General features: G+C 28.3%; 1 protein-coding gene across 1 annotated transcript; it reads left to right on the top strand.

Annotated features, from left to right (window-relative positions):
* Positions 1–8,855: 8,855 nt before the first annotated feature.
* Positions 8,856–11,544, top strand: LOC113363058 (neural proliferation differentiation and control protein 1-like). The gene is made up of 5 exons (XM_026605546.1): positions 8,856–9,099; positions 9,163–9,358; positions 9,431–9,628; positions 11,034–11,136; positions 11,446–11,544. The coding sequence occupies exons 1-5, from the start codon at positions 8,856–8,858 to the stop codon at positions 11,542–11,544; spliced, it is 840 nt and encodes a 279-aa protein (XP_026461331.1).
* Positions 11,545–21,409: the final 9,865 nt, after the last annotated feature.

Here is a 21,409-nt window from a genome sequence, read left to right as displayed (position 1 = left end):
ACCGATGCATGTAGATTGTTAATAAATTTATTATAGAATATATGTTTTGTTATTTATGTGTAGATAGACTATTGATAATGTATTATTTTTATAGTTTTAAAGCTATAGTACAAGTATTTACAAAAATGCAAGTACTTTTTAACTAAATATTGAAATCTACAAGGATTTGACAATTATAAAAATAGCCTTATGAACTTTTCACTTCAGACAAAGTTTTAGATAATTTATTCATCTTTAAATATGCCAAAGACAATATTGTGATTAGTTTTATAGTTTATAAGCTATAGCACGATATTATTCACTGCATTCTTACTAGAAACTTTACTAGTAAATGGGCGATCACAAAAGTGGCCTCATTTGGCAACTAGACTGCCTGTGCAGTCACGGGGTTGAACTCGATGTAGGAGACACATCCTGGAGAGAAAAAGAGAAAGGGAATTCTACTGATGAACAAACTAATAAAACACTTAGTATTGATCAGAGATAAGAAATTCCCAAGGAAATTCACTGGAATTTCCAAACGTGATGCAGAAGAAGATAGAAAGGATGTTACTGACTGAATCTTGACTTGAAGTCGCAACTGGTAAACTGGTTCAGAAATTGGAATTTGTGGCCTACACATAAGTGTTGCAGAGGAATATAACTTCTCTGATGATATGTGGTAACCAAATGAAGAAAGAACATATAATTAAAAGGATCAGAGACGTGGATTGCGAGAAAAGAAACCCTACTAACAATCAAACTTATAGAATACCACTCTGCACTGATCAGAGACAGGAACTTTAAGGAACTGGAATGGTAACTTATATAAAGATATATCGTTTCAAATACATGGACATTTTAAGGAACTGCATGAGGAGTTTAGATATGTGTTCCTGGTGAATGCAAAAAAGACTCCGTGGAAAAAAAGACTAATACTCTAAGTTTTGATATGTATACCTGAAAAAGATAAAATATACCTATGTGGACCACATGAGGAAGTACTAGTGAGTAGAATAAAAAAAGAACTCTGGATCAGATAACAATTGGGACAAGATAAAAAAAAGCTGACAGAGGAATGCACTGAAACATCTAATACTAAACGGCATAAAAGATTATTTAAAAAGTTTTCTTTTTAAACAAATCTTAAAAATAAATGTTTATTTTACAATATTTATTTATTATAAACGTTTATTTTAAATATATAGATGATTTGATTATCTAAGAGTCATCTGAAGCTTTCAATTTACCCAGTTGAATATATTACAAAATGCATCACAAAAATTTAACTAGGACTTTTTAGAAATCACCAGTATAAATAATTAGTGATTTTAATCAACAACATAAAAAATATACATTAACAATAGGGCTTATACAAAAACCGACATTTCAGAAAACCGGTTTTCGAATTTTAATTTTACTAAAAAACCGGTTTTAACCGGTTTTCGAATTTTATATAGAAAATAAATTTTTGCTCGAATATTGTGTAATTTATCCGCAAATTTAGTGTGATTTAGAGCAGTATTTGACTGAATTCATTTATTGTTCAATTTTATAGATAGTAAACAAAATTATTTTAATTTTAATTAGTAGAACTAAAAAAATAATAGTTTATCCTGATTAAATAACTTTGAAAATAATTATTCGTTATTCATGCATCATTTTCACATATAAGAATGAAAATATTTTTATGATAGTGAAAGGAAAGTTTTTGAATAAATAAAAATAATACATTTTTAAATTAAAAAACTGAGAACGTCTATCGAATTGCTACTTAAACATGACCTTTATTGTTTCTAACAAAATTTCCTGAATAGAAAATACTTTCATACTTGCGACCAAATTATGCTTAATTGTTTTTAAAGCCTGATATAATAATTCTAAGTTTTTTGTTCTTTAATTTTGTGGTTTCTAGGGTTTAAAACTTTTTTTTTTAGTTTGAGTAGAGGAAGTTACTTCTTCTAGAAGAAATCATACTGATTTAAATTAATATATATACTGGTATAAAAATATAAATTAATATATACAAAAACTTTCTGGGAACCATTGCAGACTGATAACATATTAAATGTTATTGGACCGATATGATTCCAAGAATCAAAACGCTTTCATCTATCTTTTATATTTGGCTATATTTGTCATTTTCCATTTACACGGTGAAAACCGACTTTTTTTACTAAAAAACCGGTTTTCGAATTCCATAATTTTCGCCAAAAAACCGGTTTTTGAAAACCGACAAACCCTAATTAACAACAATTTCTTCTAAATTTAACAAGAACCTACAAAATCCTAAAACATCCCAAATCTACAAAAATTTTAAAGGGTATAAAAATCTTACACAATCGCAACATTTTACTAAAAGTCCACAACAATCATCATAAACCTACAAAAGTTTTGCCAAATTTCCACACCAACCACCAGAAAAGTGCAGCAGCTGCACCAAATTTTGAAATCCAACGTCCAAAATTGTGGTTTAAAATCCTACTACGCATGTATCAACTGTTGCGCGCGTACTAGGCGCTGTTTCATGCAAAATATTGATTTTCTTCACACACAGACATAGTATAAAATTAAATCCAAACACAAACACACATTCATATATAAATTACCACACGTGTAAAACCGATACACACACTTTTACCCCAAAATCGCACCGCCCACGCCGCTTTTCCACACTCGATAGAAAATGTTAGACTTTAGCATATGGTTAATTTTTTAGAAAATTTTGAAAAACGAGGAATAAATCAATTATAAATTGATTCATGTGTACAGATTGATTTTTATTGGTTTGGTTATTTATAATTAATTAAATTTAATAAAAAGTGTAGTGTTGTTGGATTTGTGACGCACAGTGTGTAATATGTTTTTCATTTTTGCAAAAAGCTTTTTGATTGCTTGTGCTTTTTTGTGGAGTGAATTTGGGACAGCTTTTGGGGAATTGGAGTACTTTCCAGGTAAAATATAAATGATTATTTTTAATTAATATTAATAAAAACTAGTGGACATCGTGCCATAAGGCATATTGCTGGAACTTCCCGTACCAAAAATTATCTTTTTTAAAAAGAGTAACATTTTTGAAAAAATGTTACTTTGAAAAAATTTAAAAAATATATATGAAAATTTTCATTCTCGATTTTTTTTGCTATTACTATAACTTACCCTATGGATAGTTAATAAATTATGATACATTTTGCATTGAATTTTTAAATATCAAAAACACCTTAATTTGGTGCCTTTTGTTCAATTTTGTAAATTGCATTTTAAACGTTCATGTATTTTTTGATAAATATGTTAAAATGATTATTTTTGAACCAAATGTATGCTTTTTTCTAAAATATTCCTTCAGCTTTTTCTTTTAAAATAATATGTGTTAACATATGTTGGAAAGATTTGAATATATATGTGTTATAGTTTTTTTTAAATATATTAAAATACTTTTTTCCAAGACATATTGTACATATTATTATCTAATATTTAAGCAATATGTCAACAAAATTTGGTTGCTTAATTCAAAAAATTAAAGCCATGACAATTTTTTTTTCTTAAACATTATCCAAACATATGTTGCACATATTTGCATTTAATTCGTGAATTTTTTGTAAATTGATTTTTTTTTTCAAATGATAATTTAGTTTAATTTATTAATTACAAAAACTTGGTAGCTTTCTTTTCTAAGAATTGCACATAAATGATTTAGGTTTTTTAAAGTAAAACTTCTTTAGGCGCGACTAGGGTGTAAATCCGTACAAATGCAACGGAAGTGCGTTACGGCAGAGTCGAGTGCCAATGATTCGTCATTCGCTCTCGATTATATCATTTCTATACGGGTCGATTGTGATTAGACGTCGTGTATGTGAATACAGATCTGTCGTTGTATGCGTACCGGCATCAACGTTGTATGCGTACCGATATCAAGAGGGAAATTGGCATACATAAATAAACATTTTAAAGTTACATTGTGGTACAAATCTTGATTTAATGAAAAATGCCTGAATCAGAAGAATATTTTACCCTGCTCCTTGAAAATAATAAAACAAATTAAACATTTATTCCGTGTACTAAACGAGACTTTATTGACATAATTTCTATATTATTCATAGTTTCTATAAATCTTTGAAGTTATTAAAATGGAAAATATTTTTAGGCAAGACAGATATTACAGCTGTTCAAAGAATGAGATTATAACGCCAGCGAAAAAGTAAAAAAATACAAGCAGTCAATTAATGTATGTTAATTTTAATTACATGAAGTTCTTCAAACACAATTACATGATGAGTGAAGTTGCAAAAACAATATTTGTTTAGGCGTTGTTTAATATAATCCACTGTGTGAACGAATATTATTAAATTTATTAATCAGCAATTGCTTCATTTCTCTAATGAAGGTTTATTTCTAAATGCTAATTACAATGACAAACCGATCATGTCATATTTGAAGTATGACTTTAATTACATTATTGTTTTTAAATATTATACTTATTTATTATTTTATATATTATACATATTTTTAATGCTATTATAAATGGTTATATTTAAACAATACGACATAAAATTTGGTTGCAGAATTTAAAAAAGTATACTTAAAATATTATATTAAAATTAGTAACAAATTTCTCATGATTGTAAATATTGTTATAATTATTATTCAATTAAAAAATTAAATGACAATTTAATTTGTTAATAATCAACAATATAATATTTAATATTATCAAGACAATAAATTATTTTGTCTCAAATTTAAAAAAAATCGTTAAACATATTCAATTAGTAACAAATTCCTTGTTGTAAATCGATTTTAAAATGTATTGTTATAATTATTATTAAATTTAAAATTGATACAAAAACTTAAAATAATGTAAAACAACATAAATTTTAGTCATAGAATTAGAAAAAAAAAATCAAAAATATTTAAGTTTCTTATAATTGTAAATTAATGTTAAATAAAAAAAATATTGTATTAATATTTAAACAACTTGACATTAAAATTTTATAAAATTTTTGTTTTATCATTAACAAATTCCTTTGTGCTTAAAATTGTTGCTAAGACATATATTATTATTATTATTTTTATAGTTTTATAGGTCAGTTTGATAAAGCTAAAACGATATTATTTTAAATGCACTTGTGTTTTAGTGATAAAGAAATTTTATTACTTTTAGTCGAGTCGTAAAAAATTACGTTTTAAATTTTACTAAAATGCATCTAGATTAGAAATTTTATTCTTATTAGAAAAAGTAATAAATAATTTAATAAGCAAACTAGTGGGGTGCATTGCATCGGGCCTTAAGCCTAATTGCTGGAACTTCCCGTACCGTAATTAAAAATCTTGGTACGGAAACCAAAAAAATTTAACACAAAATGTGTACACATTATTTAAATCTATAAAATATCTGATGATTTGATGTGCATATGTCCAATAAACATTTTGGACCGCCAAATGACATTTTTTTAACTTATTTTTATTGAGAGTCCATAACCGCTGAACCTGCCTTCCCAAAAATTTAATCAGTTCTTCATTTGTCAATACAAGTTGAATGTTTTTTGAATTATTAAAATCGTTTGCCCCATTCTCTTAATAACTGAGTCACCGTTTTTGGCATTTTTTGCCCCGTATCTTCGAAACTGCTAGACCTGCCTTCGCCAAAAACTAATCAGCACGTCTCCTTATCAATACGAATCGAATGTTTTTGGAATTATTCAAATCGGTTGATCGGTGTTCCCGAAATCGTCGACGAAAATTTGTATCCGCACACACACACACACATACACACATCCATTTTTTCTAAGGTATGTCAAAATGTTCAGAAGCCTCTGAAACGTAAAGATATATAAAATTTTTCATTTTCGATTTTTTTGCGGTTACTAAAACTTACCCAAAGGGAAGTTAATAATTATTTATATATTTTCCAACCCTTAGTGAAAAATTCCATAATATTATTCGCGTTAAAATTACAATAATATTTTTTAAAATTTCTATAAAAGATGGTATTTGTATTTGCATTGTCTGCGTCGATGTTTATAAAATCTGCAATCGATTTAAACAACCTATATAAATATTTATAAATAAATAAAAATGTTATGAGAACGAAAATATATTACGTACAAAAATTTATATATATATATATATATATATATATAGATATATATATATATGTATAATAAAATTTATTTAAATATAAAATAAATCTATAAATTTTTATTTAAACAAAAAAAAACTTGATGACCCTCAGTGTACTCTAACTATGACTCTAACAGTATTTGAATTTTTAAATTATCAGATAATTTTTAATAATCATTTTAAGTATGCAAAAATGTTTAGCAGCCATATAAAATTGTATACGATATGTATATTTACATAGATAATTATTTAAAACAAATTTTTATCAAAGTTTTTTTATGATAACAAAATCCAGGTTAAGTTGGAACTGAATAACTAATTATTCAAGAGCTTAAAAAGTTGAATAACCTTAAAGATAAATATAAACAATGCATTTATTAGTGTCAACCATTATACACATTTATATAATGATAAATTATAAATTATATATTTATAATAGCATTAAAAATATGTATAATATTTAAAAACAATAATGTAATTGAAGTCATACTTCAAATATGACATGATCGGTTTGTCATTGTAATTAGCATTTAGAAATGAACCTTCATCAGAGAAATGAAGTAATTGCTGATTAATAATTCTATAATATTCGTTCACACAGTGGATTATGTTAAACAACGCCTAAAGAAATATAATTGTGTTTGAAGAACTTCATGTAATTAAAATTAACATATATTCATTGACTGCTCGTATTTTTTTTACTTTTTTGTTGGCGATATAATCTCATTCTTTGAACAGCTGTAATATCTGTTTCGTCTAAAAAATATTTTCCATATTAATAACTTTACAGAAACTACGAATAATATAGAAATAATTTCTAATCAATAAACTTACGTTTAGTACACGGCACAAATGCATAATTTGTTTTATTATTTTCAAGTAACAGAGTAAAATATTCTTCTGGTTCAGGCATTTTTCATTAAATCAATATTTGTACTACGATGTAACTTTAAAATGTTTATTTATCTATGCCGATTTGCTTGTTGATATCGGTACGCATACAACGTTGATGCCGGTACGCATACAGCGACAGATCTCTATTCACATACACGACGACTAATCACAATCGACCCGTATACAAATGATTTCATCGAGAGCGAATTACGAATCATTGGCACTCGACTCGGCCGTAACGCACTTCCGTTGCATTTGTACGGATTTACACCCTAGTCTAGCGCCTAAAGAAGAATTGCTTTATAGTCTTCTGTTGTTTGCAGAAGTTGTACAATTTTAAATAATTTCTTTAAAATTTCATTCTAGACAACCAACAACACAATCAACATTACGCTTTACAAAGATTAGCATCCTTACTCGAACAAGCACATAGAGAACAAATCAACCAGAAACAGTCATCTAGCAAAGTTCTAAACCGATTCCAAGATGAAACGCCATCTCTGTACGGATCAAGGTAACAGACAATAGTAATAGTAAAATTAATAATTTTAATGTAAATAGTTTCTTTGAGTAAAACTTGATAAAGTGGAAAAGAAGAAACAGAGAAATAGATGATTTACTACATTTGAAGATGATTTTTCACATTTCTAGACCATCTACAATACTCTCAAATGATCTACTACAAACTACACTCTTAGACAACCTACAACACTTTCAGGCAAAATGCAACAGTCTAAGACATTTTTAGACAATGTACAATTTTTTTTTAATTTAAACAAAACATTTTCAGAAACAAATTAGACAATCAGGCAAAATGCAACCTAGGACATTTTTAGACAATGTACAATTTTTTTTTTAATTTAAACAAAACATTTTCAGAAACAAATTAGACAATCTACAACATTCTTAGATAATCTACAACACTCTCAGACTACCTACAACACTTTCAGGCAAAATGCAACAGTCTAAGATAATCCAGGATATTTTCAGACCATGTATAAATCTTTCTAAAAATCTAAACAAAACATTTTCAAAAAACAAACTAGACAATCTACAGCACGATTAGATAATCTATAAAACTCTCAGGCAACCTACAACAATAAATAAATAAATAAATAAATAAATAAATAAAAACACTCTAAGACAACCTACAACACTCTCAGACATAATATATAACCAGACCTACCTGGCAAACTACAAAACTCCGAGACCAACACTGAAAATTGCTCTTTCCCTAAAGCATTCATAATTCAACGAATTCTTAGAAGTTTTACTTCAACATGAACAAATATGTAATTGTAAATACCTTACCTTTCTTTTATATTTCTTTCTTTCCATTTTCCACAGGTCCCGTTTCCCGAACGAATACGAAAACTACCGAAAGTATGAAGAGACTTTGGATCCGGAACCGGTTGCAGAAGCAAATCATCGAAAGTTGGAACCAGTTTTGGATCTGAGGCAGTTTGAACCGTTTGTTCAGCAATTGGAGGAGGATAATTTGGAGTATGTTGCTGATGAGGTTGCTAAAAGTGAAGAAAAAATTGGTGAGATGTAATCTACATTTTATAATACTATATTCTAATTCTACTTCTATGCGATATCAACTTATTTTTCGCATGATTCAATTTCCAGAGCCTCCACCAAGACCTCACAACGAACTAAAAGACCTCCAAGACCGAATAACCGCCAACCTGAATGCAAAATACTTCAACAGCTACCACCAACGACCGCCAATCAACAAGAACTACGGCCGAATCTACGCCAACCACCATTTCGGAAACGACCTGAACGCTAAAGACGACACCAAGTACCAAATTTCGAAATCGAAGACAGACAACAAACATTTACCAGATAGCGAAAACTTCATGTCCAAATTTAGTCATCACCGAGATGCAACACAAGCAGTGGCACAAAATGATGAACACGTCGAACACGAGAACGAAAAGGAAACTACTGCGGATAAGAAGTTAGACGGGCCGGAGTTTACGTATAATTTACCAGCTCTGGGGTCACATCAGATAAGGGATAAGGAACCACCGTTTGCTGTCGGCCCTAATGATCCCAGGTACTACGGAGAGGAGGTGCACAATTCGAAAGTTGGCGGAAATGGTAAATTTAGAGTATTTTCACTAGTTGCTTATCAGATATTTTTTTACCATTTATACATTCTAGATGACCAACCATTAGACCTGAATTCCAAATTCGAACCATTCTCCGATTACTCTCTTTTCGACCAAGGCGTTAAAATGACAAAACTGATCCGAAAAAGGCCCTTGGAAGACGATGGTCCAACCCTGTATGTTGTAGCAATGGTAGCCGGTATAAGTGCAGCAGCTACCGTTGGACTGGTAGCTTTCGGTATCGGATGGTACACGTGAGTACATCTTGAAATAAATCATCAATACCCAAGAGTAGTACTTATAATTGTTTACACATGTAGGTTACAAAAACGGTCCAAGTTGGCCCAAGATGCAGAATATCCGGCGTACGGCGTCACAGGGCCAAATGTTAAAGACCCGAATCAGGGTGGGCCTTTGCAAAGTCCTGCTTCATTAAATTTAGCTGATAAACGACTGGCCCAAAGTGCGCAGCTGTATCATTATCATCATCAGAAACAGCAGATTTTGGCCATGGAGAAGTAAGTAGAAGAAGAAATTAGTTCTCATGTAAATTGATTTAAAGCATAATTTTTAAAGAACTCAGTAAAATTTCAATTGGACCAGATTTTGGACAATTCAATATAATTTAGTATAGCTATAGAGTTGTCTATTGGGCCACAAACTGGCCAATCAAATACTCATTGGCGACAGATGTTCAATAAAACATTGAATAATATTCATTGAACCGTGAACTAATCACTCGTAATAATTATAATGAATTATTTCAAAGAAATTTGTTGCAGAAGACATATTTTGGGTCGGTTTTGGGCCAGAAACTTTAAAATATCGCACAAAACGTAAATACACATGTTTTTTAAGTTGTGATAACAAATTTGTCTACAAGAATCCCAAATGTGTCATTTGTAAATTCTTTGGGTTATGTTAAAGGCCAGTAGGGCCAGAATCATGTAGCTTTGAACAAAGCCTACCAAATAGCATGAATGATAGCAATACTTAAAGAAACTCATGCTGATATAGATATAGTATCCATTTTCCCACATACTATAATTGAATATTGGTCCGGTTTTGGGCCAGAAACTTTAAAATATTGCACAAGACATAAATACACATGTTTTCTAAGTTGTAATAAAAAATTTGTTTACAAGAATCCCAAATTCTTGTAGTCATTTGTAAATTCTTCGGGTTATGTTAAAGGCCAGTAGTGCCAGAATCATGTAGCTTTGAACAAAGCGTACCAAACAGCATGAATGATAACAATACTTAAAGAAGTGCTCACTCAAACCCATGCTGATATAGATATAGTTTCCGTTTTTACACATACTATAATTGAATATTGGCCCGGTTTTGGGCCAGAAATTTTAAAATATCGCACAAGACATAAATACACAAATTAAGTTGTGATAACAAACTTGTATACAAGAATACCAAATGTGTCATTTGTAAATTATTTGGGTTATGTTAAAGGCCAGTAGGGCTAGAATTATGTAGCTTTGAACAATGCTTATCAAATAGCATGAATGATAGTAATACTGATATAGAAATAGTATCCATTTTCCCACATACTATAATTGAATATTGGCCCGGTTTTGGGCCAGAAACTTTAAAATATCGCACAAGACATAAATACACATGTTTTTTTAAGTTGTGATAACAAATTTGTCTACAAGAATCCCAAATGTGTCATTTGTAAATTCTTTGGGTTATGTTAAAGGCCAGTAGGGCCAGAATCATGTAGCTTTGAACAAAGCCTACCAAATAGCATGAATGATAGCAATACTTAAAAAAGTGCTCACTCAAACCCATGATAGATAGATATAGTTTCCGTTTTCACTCTTAGGCCAAGTTTTTGGAATATGTCTAATTTTTTTGTGAGAACAGCTAAAGTTTTAAGATAAAAATATTTACCTGAATTTTATTTTCCAGTCGTTTAGAACCATCACAAGTTCATAACCAATCTGATCCTGAAAGTGATGAAGAAAACGATGAAGGAGATTACACAGTATACGAGTGCCCAGGACTGGCTTCTGTAAGTTGGACCATCACAAATTCATGATTACCTTTCTCTCACTTATTTATTATTCCAAATTTGCAAGTTTCCTGTATTCCTTTCTTTCTCGTAAGTCGTCAATCATCAGCATTCTCCTTCTACAAAGTTCATTCAGTACTATTTTCCACGGCTACGTCGTGAATGAGATTTTTTTTTTCAGTATGAATCCAAACCAGTTTCCTTTCCTTTTCATGATCGTGCTCAATAGTGTTCTTTCTTATTAGTAGCATATCTACAAAAACAAGGAATATATAATATTTATTATAAAGAATTTCTTTTCTATTCTAGACTGGTGAAATGGAAGTAAAGAACCCAATGTTCTTAGACGAACCAACCCCTGCGACACCAAACGAACAAAATAAAAGTTCTCCGAAAGATAAAAATTGAGACAAAAGACATCAATACATCAAAAATCAGAAAAAACAAAAACAAACAGGTTAAGTAAAATTTAATTTAATTTATCATGAATGAATTGTATTTAGTTTGTTGAGAATAGTTATAATTTAAAGTTATCTTCCAAAAAAGGTTATAGACTGCTCAACTAAAAAATTGTGACCAAGGTAGAAAAATATTATATTATTATAAAATAGACACATCAAGATTTATATTATTAGATTTGGAAAGAAATTTGATTCCAAAATTTGCTGATATGTGACTGTACTCCTAGTAGATGAAATTTTTATTATTGAACAAAATTGACCTCCAATTCCAATAGTAAATGACTTCACTGTTCTACTGGTATGATATTATTTTTTTAAGCAGACATTTTCAAAGTTGCATTAAAAGTATAATTTCAAAAAATGTTTTCAATTAAAATAAAATAAATCTACGTAAAATTGATGAATGATGATTCCATAGAGTGGTAAGGATTAGAAAAACAATTTCCTCGTAATTCAATAATATAAATCGATATGTGTCAATACCACAGTCAATATATAGTATTGTCAATATATTGTTTAAACAAACAAAAAAATTATAAACAATTTCGAAATGATTGTCAATTATTTTTATATGTGATTAAATTAAAACAATTAATTTCCAAACAAAAAAGACTTCGTAGTGGTGAAAAATAGTATTTTGGCCATCTAAAAAAGATAAAAAATTATTTAGTTTAGTCACTTGGTTATGGCCATCATCAGGATAAAAATCTATGTTTTATTCTAACGAAAAAAAGTCATTAATTTTATTTTGTAAAATTAGTATTTTGCCATCTTCAGGATTATAAAAAACAAACAGTTGCATGCTTTAGCAAAAAATACAAGTACCACTTCAAAATAGTTTTTTGGCCAACTAAAAAGGCCAACAAGTACGTGTTTAGTTATATATGAAGAAATATATTGGTCCCTTGATTGTGGCCATCTTCAGGATTTAAAAAAAGTGAAGAAATATATTTTGGCACAAATTACCTATTATTATTTCCTCTTCTAAGTTTTGGTTGCTTAGTCATGGTCATCTATAGACTATTAACAAATACAGAATTTTTCAAATCTTGTTTTCGGATTTTTTAACGTTTCGGTTGCACAATAATAGTCATCATCAAAATTTCTACAGAAACATTTTTTTTAAATCCAACATACACGTTTCGATTAACAATGTACTGTCTTCATCAGTATTTTCCACATTTGTGATTTATTGGCTAATAATACCTAATAATTGTATATAAAGAAAACAAGTAAATAAGACTAAAATTCGATAAATCGAAACGTTTGAAATGTTTCTGATCCTAAGGTAGCGTTTTCGTAACCTCCAAATGGCAAACCAGAAAACTAATAATTATTACGTTTCGCCATTTGTTTATGAACAAATTTATGAATACTTATGAACAAATTGCATTTATTAAAAACAAAAACCCATATCACAAAATCTCTATAGAATAAAAAATAAACTATAAATAAATAATTCTATAAACAATATACAATCTTTATATAGCCTCTTATAAATATATATATGAATAATATCAAGAGAATATTATTAATAAATATCTATAACAATAAAAATATTCACACGTTTCGAATGTTAGAATTCTGTCATGATCAGGATATCCAGAAAAAATTATGTTGCAGAAATAAAATTTTAATTTGGCCATGCTCAGAATTTTTGAAAAGATGATTTTTTAGTCAATTAATTTGATATAAAGTAGCCCAATCGTCGAATTAAAAAAAAGGTTAAATAGAATTTTTTTATTCCATTAAACGTTTCGACACTTGATGTGTGTCATCATTCAGTAATCTAAAAAACATATTACATAAATACAAAAGTTTATATTAAGTATAAATATATAAAAAGGAGGAAAAACAATAGAAAAAAACAATTATGTAAAATTTATTGAACACTAAATTGTGTAAAAGAATAATATACTAATATATTGATAAACGAGGAATTAAAGGAGCACATATTGCCCTCTTATATTGTATGTGTTCAATCGCAGAGCATTATGAAAACTGATCAAGGTTACGCAGCACGTGTGGTAGAGTGTAACAAAAAAGGAGTGAAAACAGAGAAGGGATATAACAAACGAAAAATTCTGAAAATGTAAAAAATTACTTTTCATGAAATTTATATTAACTTTGTAACTGTCATGTAAAAGATGAGAGGAATTCCGTTTGTTGACACAAGAAGTAATAAGGAATATAAGTAACGATACAACTATCTTTCTAAGGTCACAATTCTTTTCAATGTATACGATGGTAGGATTTGACATGTTGAAAGTATGGTTCAAGTTAATCATATGTTCTGAAAGCATAGTTTTGAATTGATTTGGGTTTCTAGAATTTTCTCTATTTAATTCTAGAATTTTTCTATTTAATCTTTTTTTTAATTCGATGATTGGGCTGCATAAAATATGTCAAATATGTATCAACGTTGACAAAACTATCATATATAATATATATATATATATATATATATATATATTCTTGTCGAAAATATTAAATATTTATTACTGTAATTCCCACTTACGTTTCGACAATCGGTTATCGGTTTGGTTAAAATTTTAGTATTAAAAGGACTGCAGAATTTCCACCTTCCACCTTCCATTTTCCATTTTCCATTCCCAACAAAAACTTTGTCCTAAAAAAATCAAATATGGCTTTAAAAAAATTGATGTATATATATTAAACGGCAGGTACAATTTTATGTTGAATCAATTCGATAGTGGCACAAATAAATTGTTTATAATAATTTTTAACAAGCCACTGTTGAAATTGAAGAGGTGATGTGTTGGTTTAATATATTTCAATTAGATTAATATATCTATATTTTTGTGTGCGTATGTTTAAGTATATATATATATATATATATATATATATATATATATATATATATACCTATGTAAGTTCCAATATAAATTAGATTTATTGAATATTCTATATATTTTATGATCCAAATATTATATACATATTATTATATATTATATGAATAAAAGATGTGATGTATAAAATATAGTTTGTCTAAATTTTTTATGCCAAATTATTATTTTTAATACCATGACTGCTGAAAACCCTACTCTGTACCGGTCTTAACATCACTCTTTTACTCCTGTCAATGGAGCGTTTTGGGTCTGAATTTTTTTACTGTGCTCCAATTTGCATCAAATTTTGGAAAGAGGTTTATCTTACCCTCAAGTTCAAAAGTGAAAACAATTTGGACTCCCCTCGAGGGGATAAAATCTCTTCTCAGTTGTGTAATTTTATTTTTTTAAAATAACGTCGGAAATCGATAGAAGAACTAATTATAAGAAAAAAATGTCTTTTAAATTTTTTAAAAAACTAATACTTTTCAAGTTACTTGCTACTAAAAATGTATATATTTTTGGCGTTTTTTTCGTTTTTTTGCAAATATCCCCTAAAACATACAATTAAGTCGAGTATTTATCGGAATTGCCTTAAAGCTAAATGCCACTTGGACCTAGTACAAAAAATAGATTTTTACAATAAGCAAAGGACGGTTGGCTTTAGTAATTTATTTAGTGTGTGATATTTTTAGGACGACATATGTTTGTCCTAGAAAATGCTAAATGCTGAATTATATAATATAATAAGCTATCAGTTGGAAAATTATTTGATTAATTATTTAATGGAATAATTATGGAGAGGACTTTAGCAAACTGACATGCACACACAAACATAAATACAAATACAAAAAAAAATTATATTACAAGCATTGTACGTAACGAAGACAAAGTTTTACTAATTTATTAAAAATATTTTGTTACTTATAGAATGCTGCAATTTTACAAAGTTATATTTAAGTATGTTTTCTATTACAAAAAATAATAAAATCGATTAGATGAGATTTACAAAATTTCAAGATATTTATAATATAAAAAATACATGCTTAAATTTTTATAAAATAATAGTAGAAATGTTGTAATTATTGAAGTAAAACTTCTTTAGTCCGTTACGCTCGAACTGTTCGTCATTCGCTCTCGATGAGATCATTTCTATACGGGTCGATTGTGATTAGTCGTCGTGTATGTAAATAGAGATCTGACGTTGTATGCGTACCGGCATCAACGTTGTATGCGTACCGATATCAACAAGGAAATCGGCGAAGATAAATAAACATTATGAAGTACATCTGTTCCTTCAAAATAATAAAATAAATTAAACATTTGTGCCGTATACTAATCGTAAGTTTATTGATTAGAATTTATTTCTATATTATTAGTAATTTCTATAAATCTTTGAAGTTATTCAAATGGAAACGAATTTTTAGGCAAGATAGATATTACAGCTGTTCAAAGAATGAGATTATATCGCCAGCGAAAAATAAAAAAAATACAAGCAGTCAATGAATGTATGTTAATTTTAATTACATGAAGTTCTTCAAACACAATTACATGATGAGTGAAGTTGCAAAAACAATATTTGTTTAGGAGTTGTTTAACATAATCCACTGTGCGAACAAATATTATAGAATTTATTAATCAGCAATTACTTCATTTCTCTAATGAAGGTTCATTTCTAAATGCTAATTACAATGACAAACCGATCATTTCAATTTCTAAGAAAACTCATCAATTTTAGTATTTACCTTTATAGTAGATATATTGAAGTATAATATACTAAAATAACAACATTGTGCAACAAACACAAACATTTTTTAAAAAATCTGTAAAACTTCAATCATCTATCATTTTTGGCAATCCTTTACCTTTTTCTTTAGAAAATCCAATCCCTTTGCCTTCGGTTACCTTCGGCTGCAATCGGTTTGTCCATCCCTCAATCCCAACCCTTAAATTGTGCTCGTATTCATTAAATTTTCAACAAAAAGTCCACTTTTAATATCCCACATTTAAAATTCATGAAGACGACATCGAAATTCAGTTCGTCCATTCAATGTCTATCGTTCGTTCTGTAAATCGAAAGTATCGATAATGTTATAAAATTTAATTAATTAAATTAAATGTAATAAAATTATAAGGAAAATTAATCAATAAAAATAGTGACTAAAGTTGTTGTTATCTAATTGTTTATAATTCAACACTAATTAGTAATTAGCGTCAACCTAAATCTGAGTGTTCATTATTTACATTAATCAATTATTAATCAAATTTAATTAATTACATTAATTTTAATGAAATTATAATAAAAATTAATCAATAAAAGTAGTGACTAAAGTTGTTGTTATCTAATTATTCATAATTCAACACTAATTCGCAATTAGCATCAACCTAAATCTGAGTGTTCATAATTTCCATTAATCAATTATAATTAGTTTTAATTAATCAATTAATGCAAATGAAATTAAACTAACAAATCTAATTGAAAGTCTTTAATTTAATAGTTAGTTTTTTAAAAAAATAGTATCTTAAGTAGTGATTAATAGGTATTTAAACTAATCATATATATATAAGAAGATACTAGTAATTAATTAGCATTAATATAATTAATTAAACATTCAAAATTTCATACTATTAATGATTTATAATTATTTAATTAATTTATGACCCTAATATAAAAACATTGGTGTTTTATTAAGTCAATTTTATTAAAGTCAAAATAAAAATAAAAATAAATGAATGAAATTGTGTATAAGTAAATAAGTGATCATAATTGGGTTAATTTATTTAATTAATTTATTTATTTTATTAATTTAATTATTTAATATCAAGCTTTAAATAGTATGAATGAGTTCCTATTTCATTAATTAAAAACATTTAAGTAATTAATTTAATTAGTAAATTATAAATTTCAATGGATGATGTTATTGTGTACCGTAAGAATTAATTGAATTATTTATTAATTAATAATCAGCATTTATATAATTAGTGTTTTATTATATATAAAAGTCTAAACAAAATTAAAATAGTGTTGTTAAATGTAATAAATAAATTTTTAAATACTTGTATTAATTAATCAATTATGTTCACCAATTAATTATTGGTTAGAACTAATATAAAAAAAACTCAAGTTCAACCTTAATTTAATTAAATAATAAATGCTAAGCATAAATTAAAATTAGACTTTAAAATAATTTTATTATTTATTAAAATAAAATCGTTAATTTATTATTAAAACTCCTATTATCTCTTTAATTATTAATTAGAACAAATAAAAATTAAAGCTTTTTAAACCGATTTTATATATCAATTATAATTAGCGAGTCATTAATTATTTTAATTAGCATTAATATAAATTTAAGCTTGAGGATCTATATTATTAAATTAAATTAATTATTATAAATCAATAAATTAATTCTATTATTAAATTAATTAAATAATTAAAGATACTAGCATATTTTTGCTATAAGTCATTAACAATAAAGGCATGAAAGCCTTGATTTTATTGATTATTTATTATTAGTGCTAGTTTATTAATTTGAAACACTAATTAGCATTAAAATATCTCAGGTTTTTACTTTATTAATCATTTACAATCAGTGCTGATGTTGTGATTAGATAATTAATTATAATTGGAAAGTAATTATCGATTAGTATAAATATAATTTAGTATAATTGGAGTTTATAATTTAATTAATGAAATCAATAGAGTTGCAATTGAAAAAATCGAGAAGAGAGTTGATAAAAAATAATTAATAATATTATTATTAAATTATCAAATGAAATAATTATAATTAAATTAATAATAATTAAATTAAGCACTGATTTCAATTTATTTAATTGATTAATTAATTAGGTGATTAATAAAATAAATCAGAAATTTATAAAAAATAAAATCAGACAAATAATGCCAAGTGGTAATTAGTATGAGCGTAAGTATATGCCGAAAGCAGGCCTATAATATTAGTGTATCATTGAATAAATATTTTTCTTTCATATATTCTTGAAGTTTTATCTAAATTGTCATCCGTATATTTAACCCAGTTTCCTATTCTCTAATAAAAAATGCTTTTGTCCAAAATTTTCAACATTCATGTCTCTGATCCAGGCGATACGAATGCCAAATTTGCTCCTATTTTTCTTTTTCTTATATAAATTCATCATGGATTTTCTTCAGTAAATTCTATTTATCAATTAGCACGTTGTACCCAACCCAGTTTCCTTAACTCTGCAAAATCATTCTATAAAGTTGCCACTAACCTAGATTTGCTACGAATCCATATCTCTGATCCATATGATACAAAAGTCATAGTTTGCTCAAAAGTAAGGTTTCTTTTACTTTAATAAATTTATTACATTTTGTATACATTTTCATCAACATATTTTTCTTGTAATATTTAGCCAACCCAGTTTCCACTTTCAAACTCTTTGAAAACACTCTCTAAAGTTGTCCTAAGCTTCCTAAAAGTCCATGTCTCTGATCCACGTTAAAGAAATAGGTTAGGTTGTTATATTATAAATAATTTATAATATGTTATAAATAATATCTTGTTTTTTTAATTCAAGGCGAAATCGAACAACGCTCGAATAGACCCGATGCTGCTGCCGCCTAGTGGTTCAAATTCGCCAACAAACGATTTGAGTGACGTCACTCCTCCTGCATCCTTATTGGTCATAAATAACGAACAAGGTATATAAGGAAACCATTCGATTTATATGAATGGTGTGCAACCAATACTTCCTAAAACAAAACACTTTACACCAACACTATCCATCAGAACTAATCAGAATCTGACTTCACCAAAACGAGAGTCACCTATCATAAACATGCCTTTAACAAACCATTTCCCGGTCACCATCACTTTTATTAAAAAAAACATAAACCATTCGATTTATATGAATGGTGTGCTTGAGAAATTAGAACAAAATTAAACAACCAATACTTCCTAACCACAAAATACTTTACACCAACTCTATCCATCAGAACTAACCAGAAACTGACTTCACTAAAACGAGAGTCTCTTATCATAAACCTGCCTCTGATAAACCATTTTCTGGTCACCAATCAACACTTCCTATCTTAAAACACTTTACACCAACTCTATCCTTCAGAGCAAACCAGAAACTGACTCCACCAAAACGAGAGTCTCCTATCACAAACCTGCCTCTAATAAACCAATTCCTGATCACCAATCAATACTTCCTACTACAAAACACTTTACACCAACTCTATCCACCAGAAACTGACTTCACCAAAACAAGAGACTCCTATCATAAACCTGCCTCTAACAAACCATTTCCTGGTCACCAATCAATACTTCCTGCCACAAAACACTTTTCACCAACTCTATCCATCAGAACTAACCAGAAACTGACTTCACCAAAACGAGAGTCTCCTATCATAAACCTGCCTCTAACAAACCATTTCCTGGTCACCAATCAATACTTCCTATCACAAATCACTTTACACCAACTCTATCTATCCATCAGAAACTGACTTCACCAAAACGAGAGTCTCCTACGAAAAACCTGCCTCTAAACAAACCATACCTTGATGCCAACACTTTTATATATTATTGTTTTATTCCAGATACATCTCTGCCTTCGGAAAATATCGAATTGAATCACAACAATTCGAATTTTCCAAAATCCGAGCACAAAATCATGAGAAACTACACCGAAAACGATGCCAGGATGGAAACGATAAAGGACGAAAGGTTCCGAAGACGAATGCTAGAAGGTATATTGTGAATTGTAAATGAAAAATGAGAAATGAAATTGGTGATAATGCTGTTTTTGTTTATTTTAGCTGCTAATGGGAGCGGTAAGTAGAAATTTTTTCTGAATATAATGAGGTTGTCTAAGTCAAGGTTGGCGCTTTTGTCAAATATTTGGGGAAGGTTGCATTATACAAATAAGGAGCCAATTCTTCGATAACATAGAAATGTTACCTTAAGGTAGTAACAAACTGTTAAAAAGCTTTGTACTTGCTGTGCAATCAGACGTTTCACAGATAAAAATATGTGAATAAGTAAAATACAGAATGAGTATGCCAACGGAAGTCCGGTGTCATGACTAGAGTTAACCCGAGATGAACCGAGGACTGGGCGTACCTTTTAAGTAGCCAACGGAAGACCAGTAATTAGGGCATTGCACCAAAATCAATATTTTATTTTTTCAATTTTTATTCGTAGATGTCGTAGGTCACCAGTATAGAAATATATAAATAAGTAAAAGATATTTCTATGTTTCATTAAAATTGAATTATGATTTCAAAACTATAAAAATGTCATGACATGAATAATTGTTTTTATCCCAAAAACTCATGGCCTCTTTGATTCCCACACACACATAAAACCTAACCTATAAAACGCGAGAACATCAAATAACAATGTTATCATAAGTGCAACTTTCTGATGTCTCATTGACAATTTTATGTGTAAAACGTCTGATCGCACAGCAAAAACATAGCTTTTTGACTTACTACCAACTTATACAAATATAGACCCGTATCCGAGATTCGGCCCCTAATATTCATAAAGTCTGTAACACACTGTTTGTAATACAATGACAATGACATTTTTCATCATTATATACCAAAGTATATATATTTTACATGACAAAGTTTTATTTTCGATTATGTAACGTAATTTGTCAAAACTAAAGGAAAACATCGATAAACTGTCTGTATAACAATTACATGTTACAACTTTGTGTTTGAGCAAGATTAATTTTTAATTCGATAATCATTTTGGACTTGACCGTAACAAAAAAATATTATATATATATATATATATATATATATATCCAAGTCTATAAATAACATTTGATATCTATTTATCAAATATACGAACCCTGATCTCTAATTATACACCCCACAACTCAAACCACTACACCACCTACGGCCGCCCACGAACAATAAGCGCCCCATGAGCCCCCTCATTAAATATATAGTCGATTTCAAAAGCT

The sequence above is a fragment of the Ctenocephalides felis genome, unplaced genomic scaffold (genome assembly GCF_003426905.1).
Source record: "Ctenocephalides felis isolate EL2017-DRISC unplaced genomic scaffold, ASM342690v1 CF-g0.4_SCAFFOLD_00845, whole genome shotgun sequence".
NCBI lineage: Eukaryota > Metazoa > Arthropoda > Insecta > Siphonaptera > Pulicidae > Ctenocephalides > Ctenocephalides felis.
The sequence above is the reverse complement of the archived record's forward strand: the minus strand, read 5'-3'. Positions and strand labels throughout refer to the sequence as shown.

Bases quoted from the DNA above. Each gene is read 5' to 3' on its own strand.
- LOC113363058 (XM_026605546.1), top strand. From the start codon at position 8,856: ATGTCCAAATTTAGTCATCACCGAGATGCAACACAAGCAGTGGCACAA. The intron at 9,100-9,162 runs GTAAATTTAGAG...TATACATTCTAG, and splicing joins TTCGAAAGTTGGCGGAAATG to ATGACCAACCATTAGACCTG. The intron at 11,137-11,445 runs GTAAGTTGGACC...TTTCTATTCTAG, and splicing joins AGTGCCCAGGACTGGCTTCT to ACTGGTGAAATGGAAGTAAA.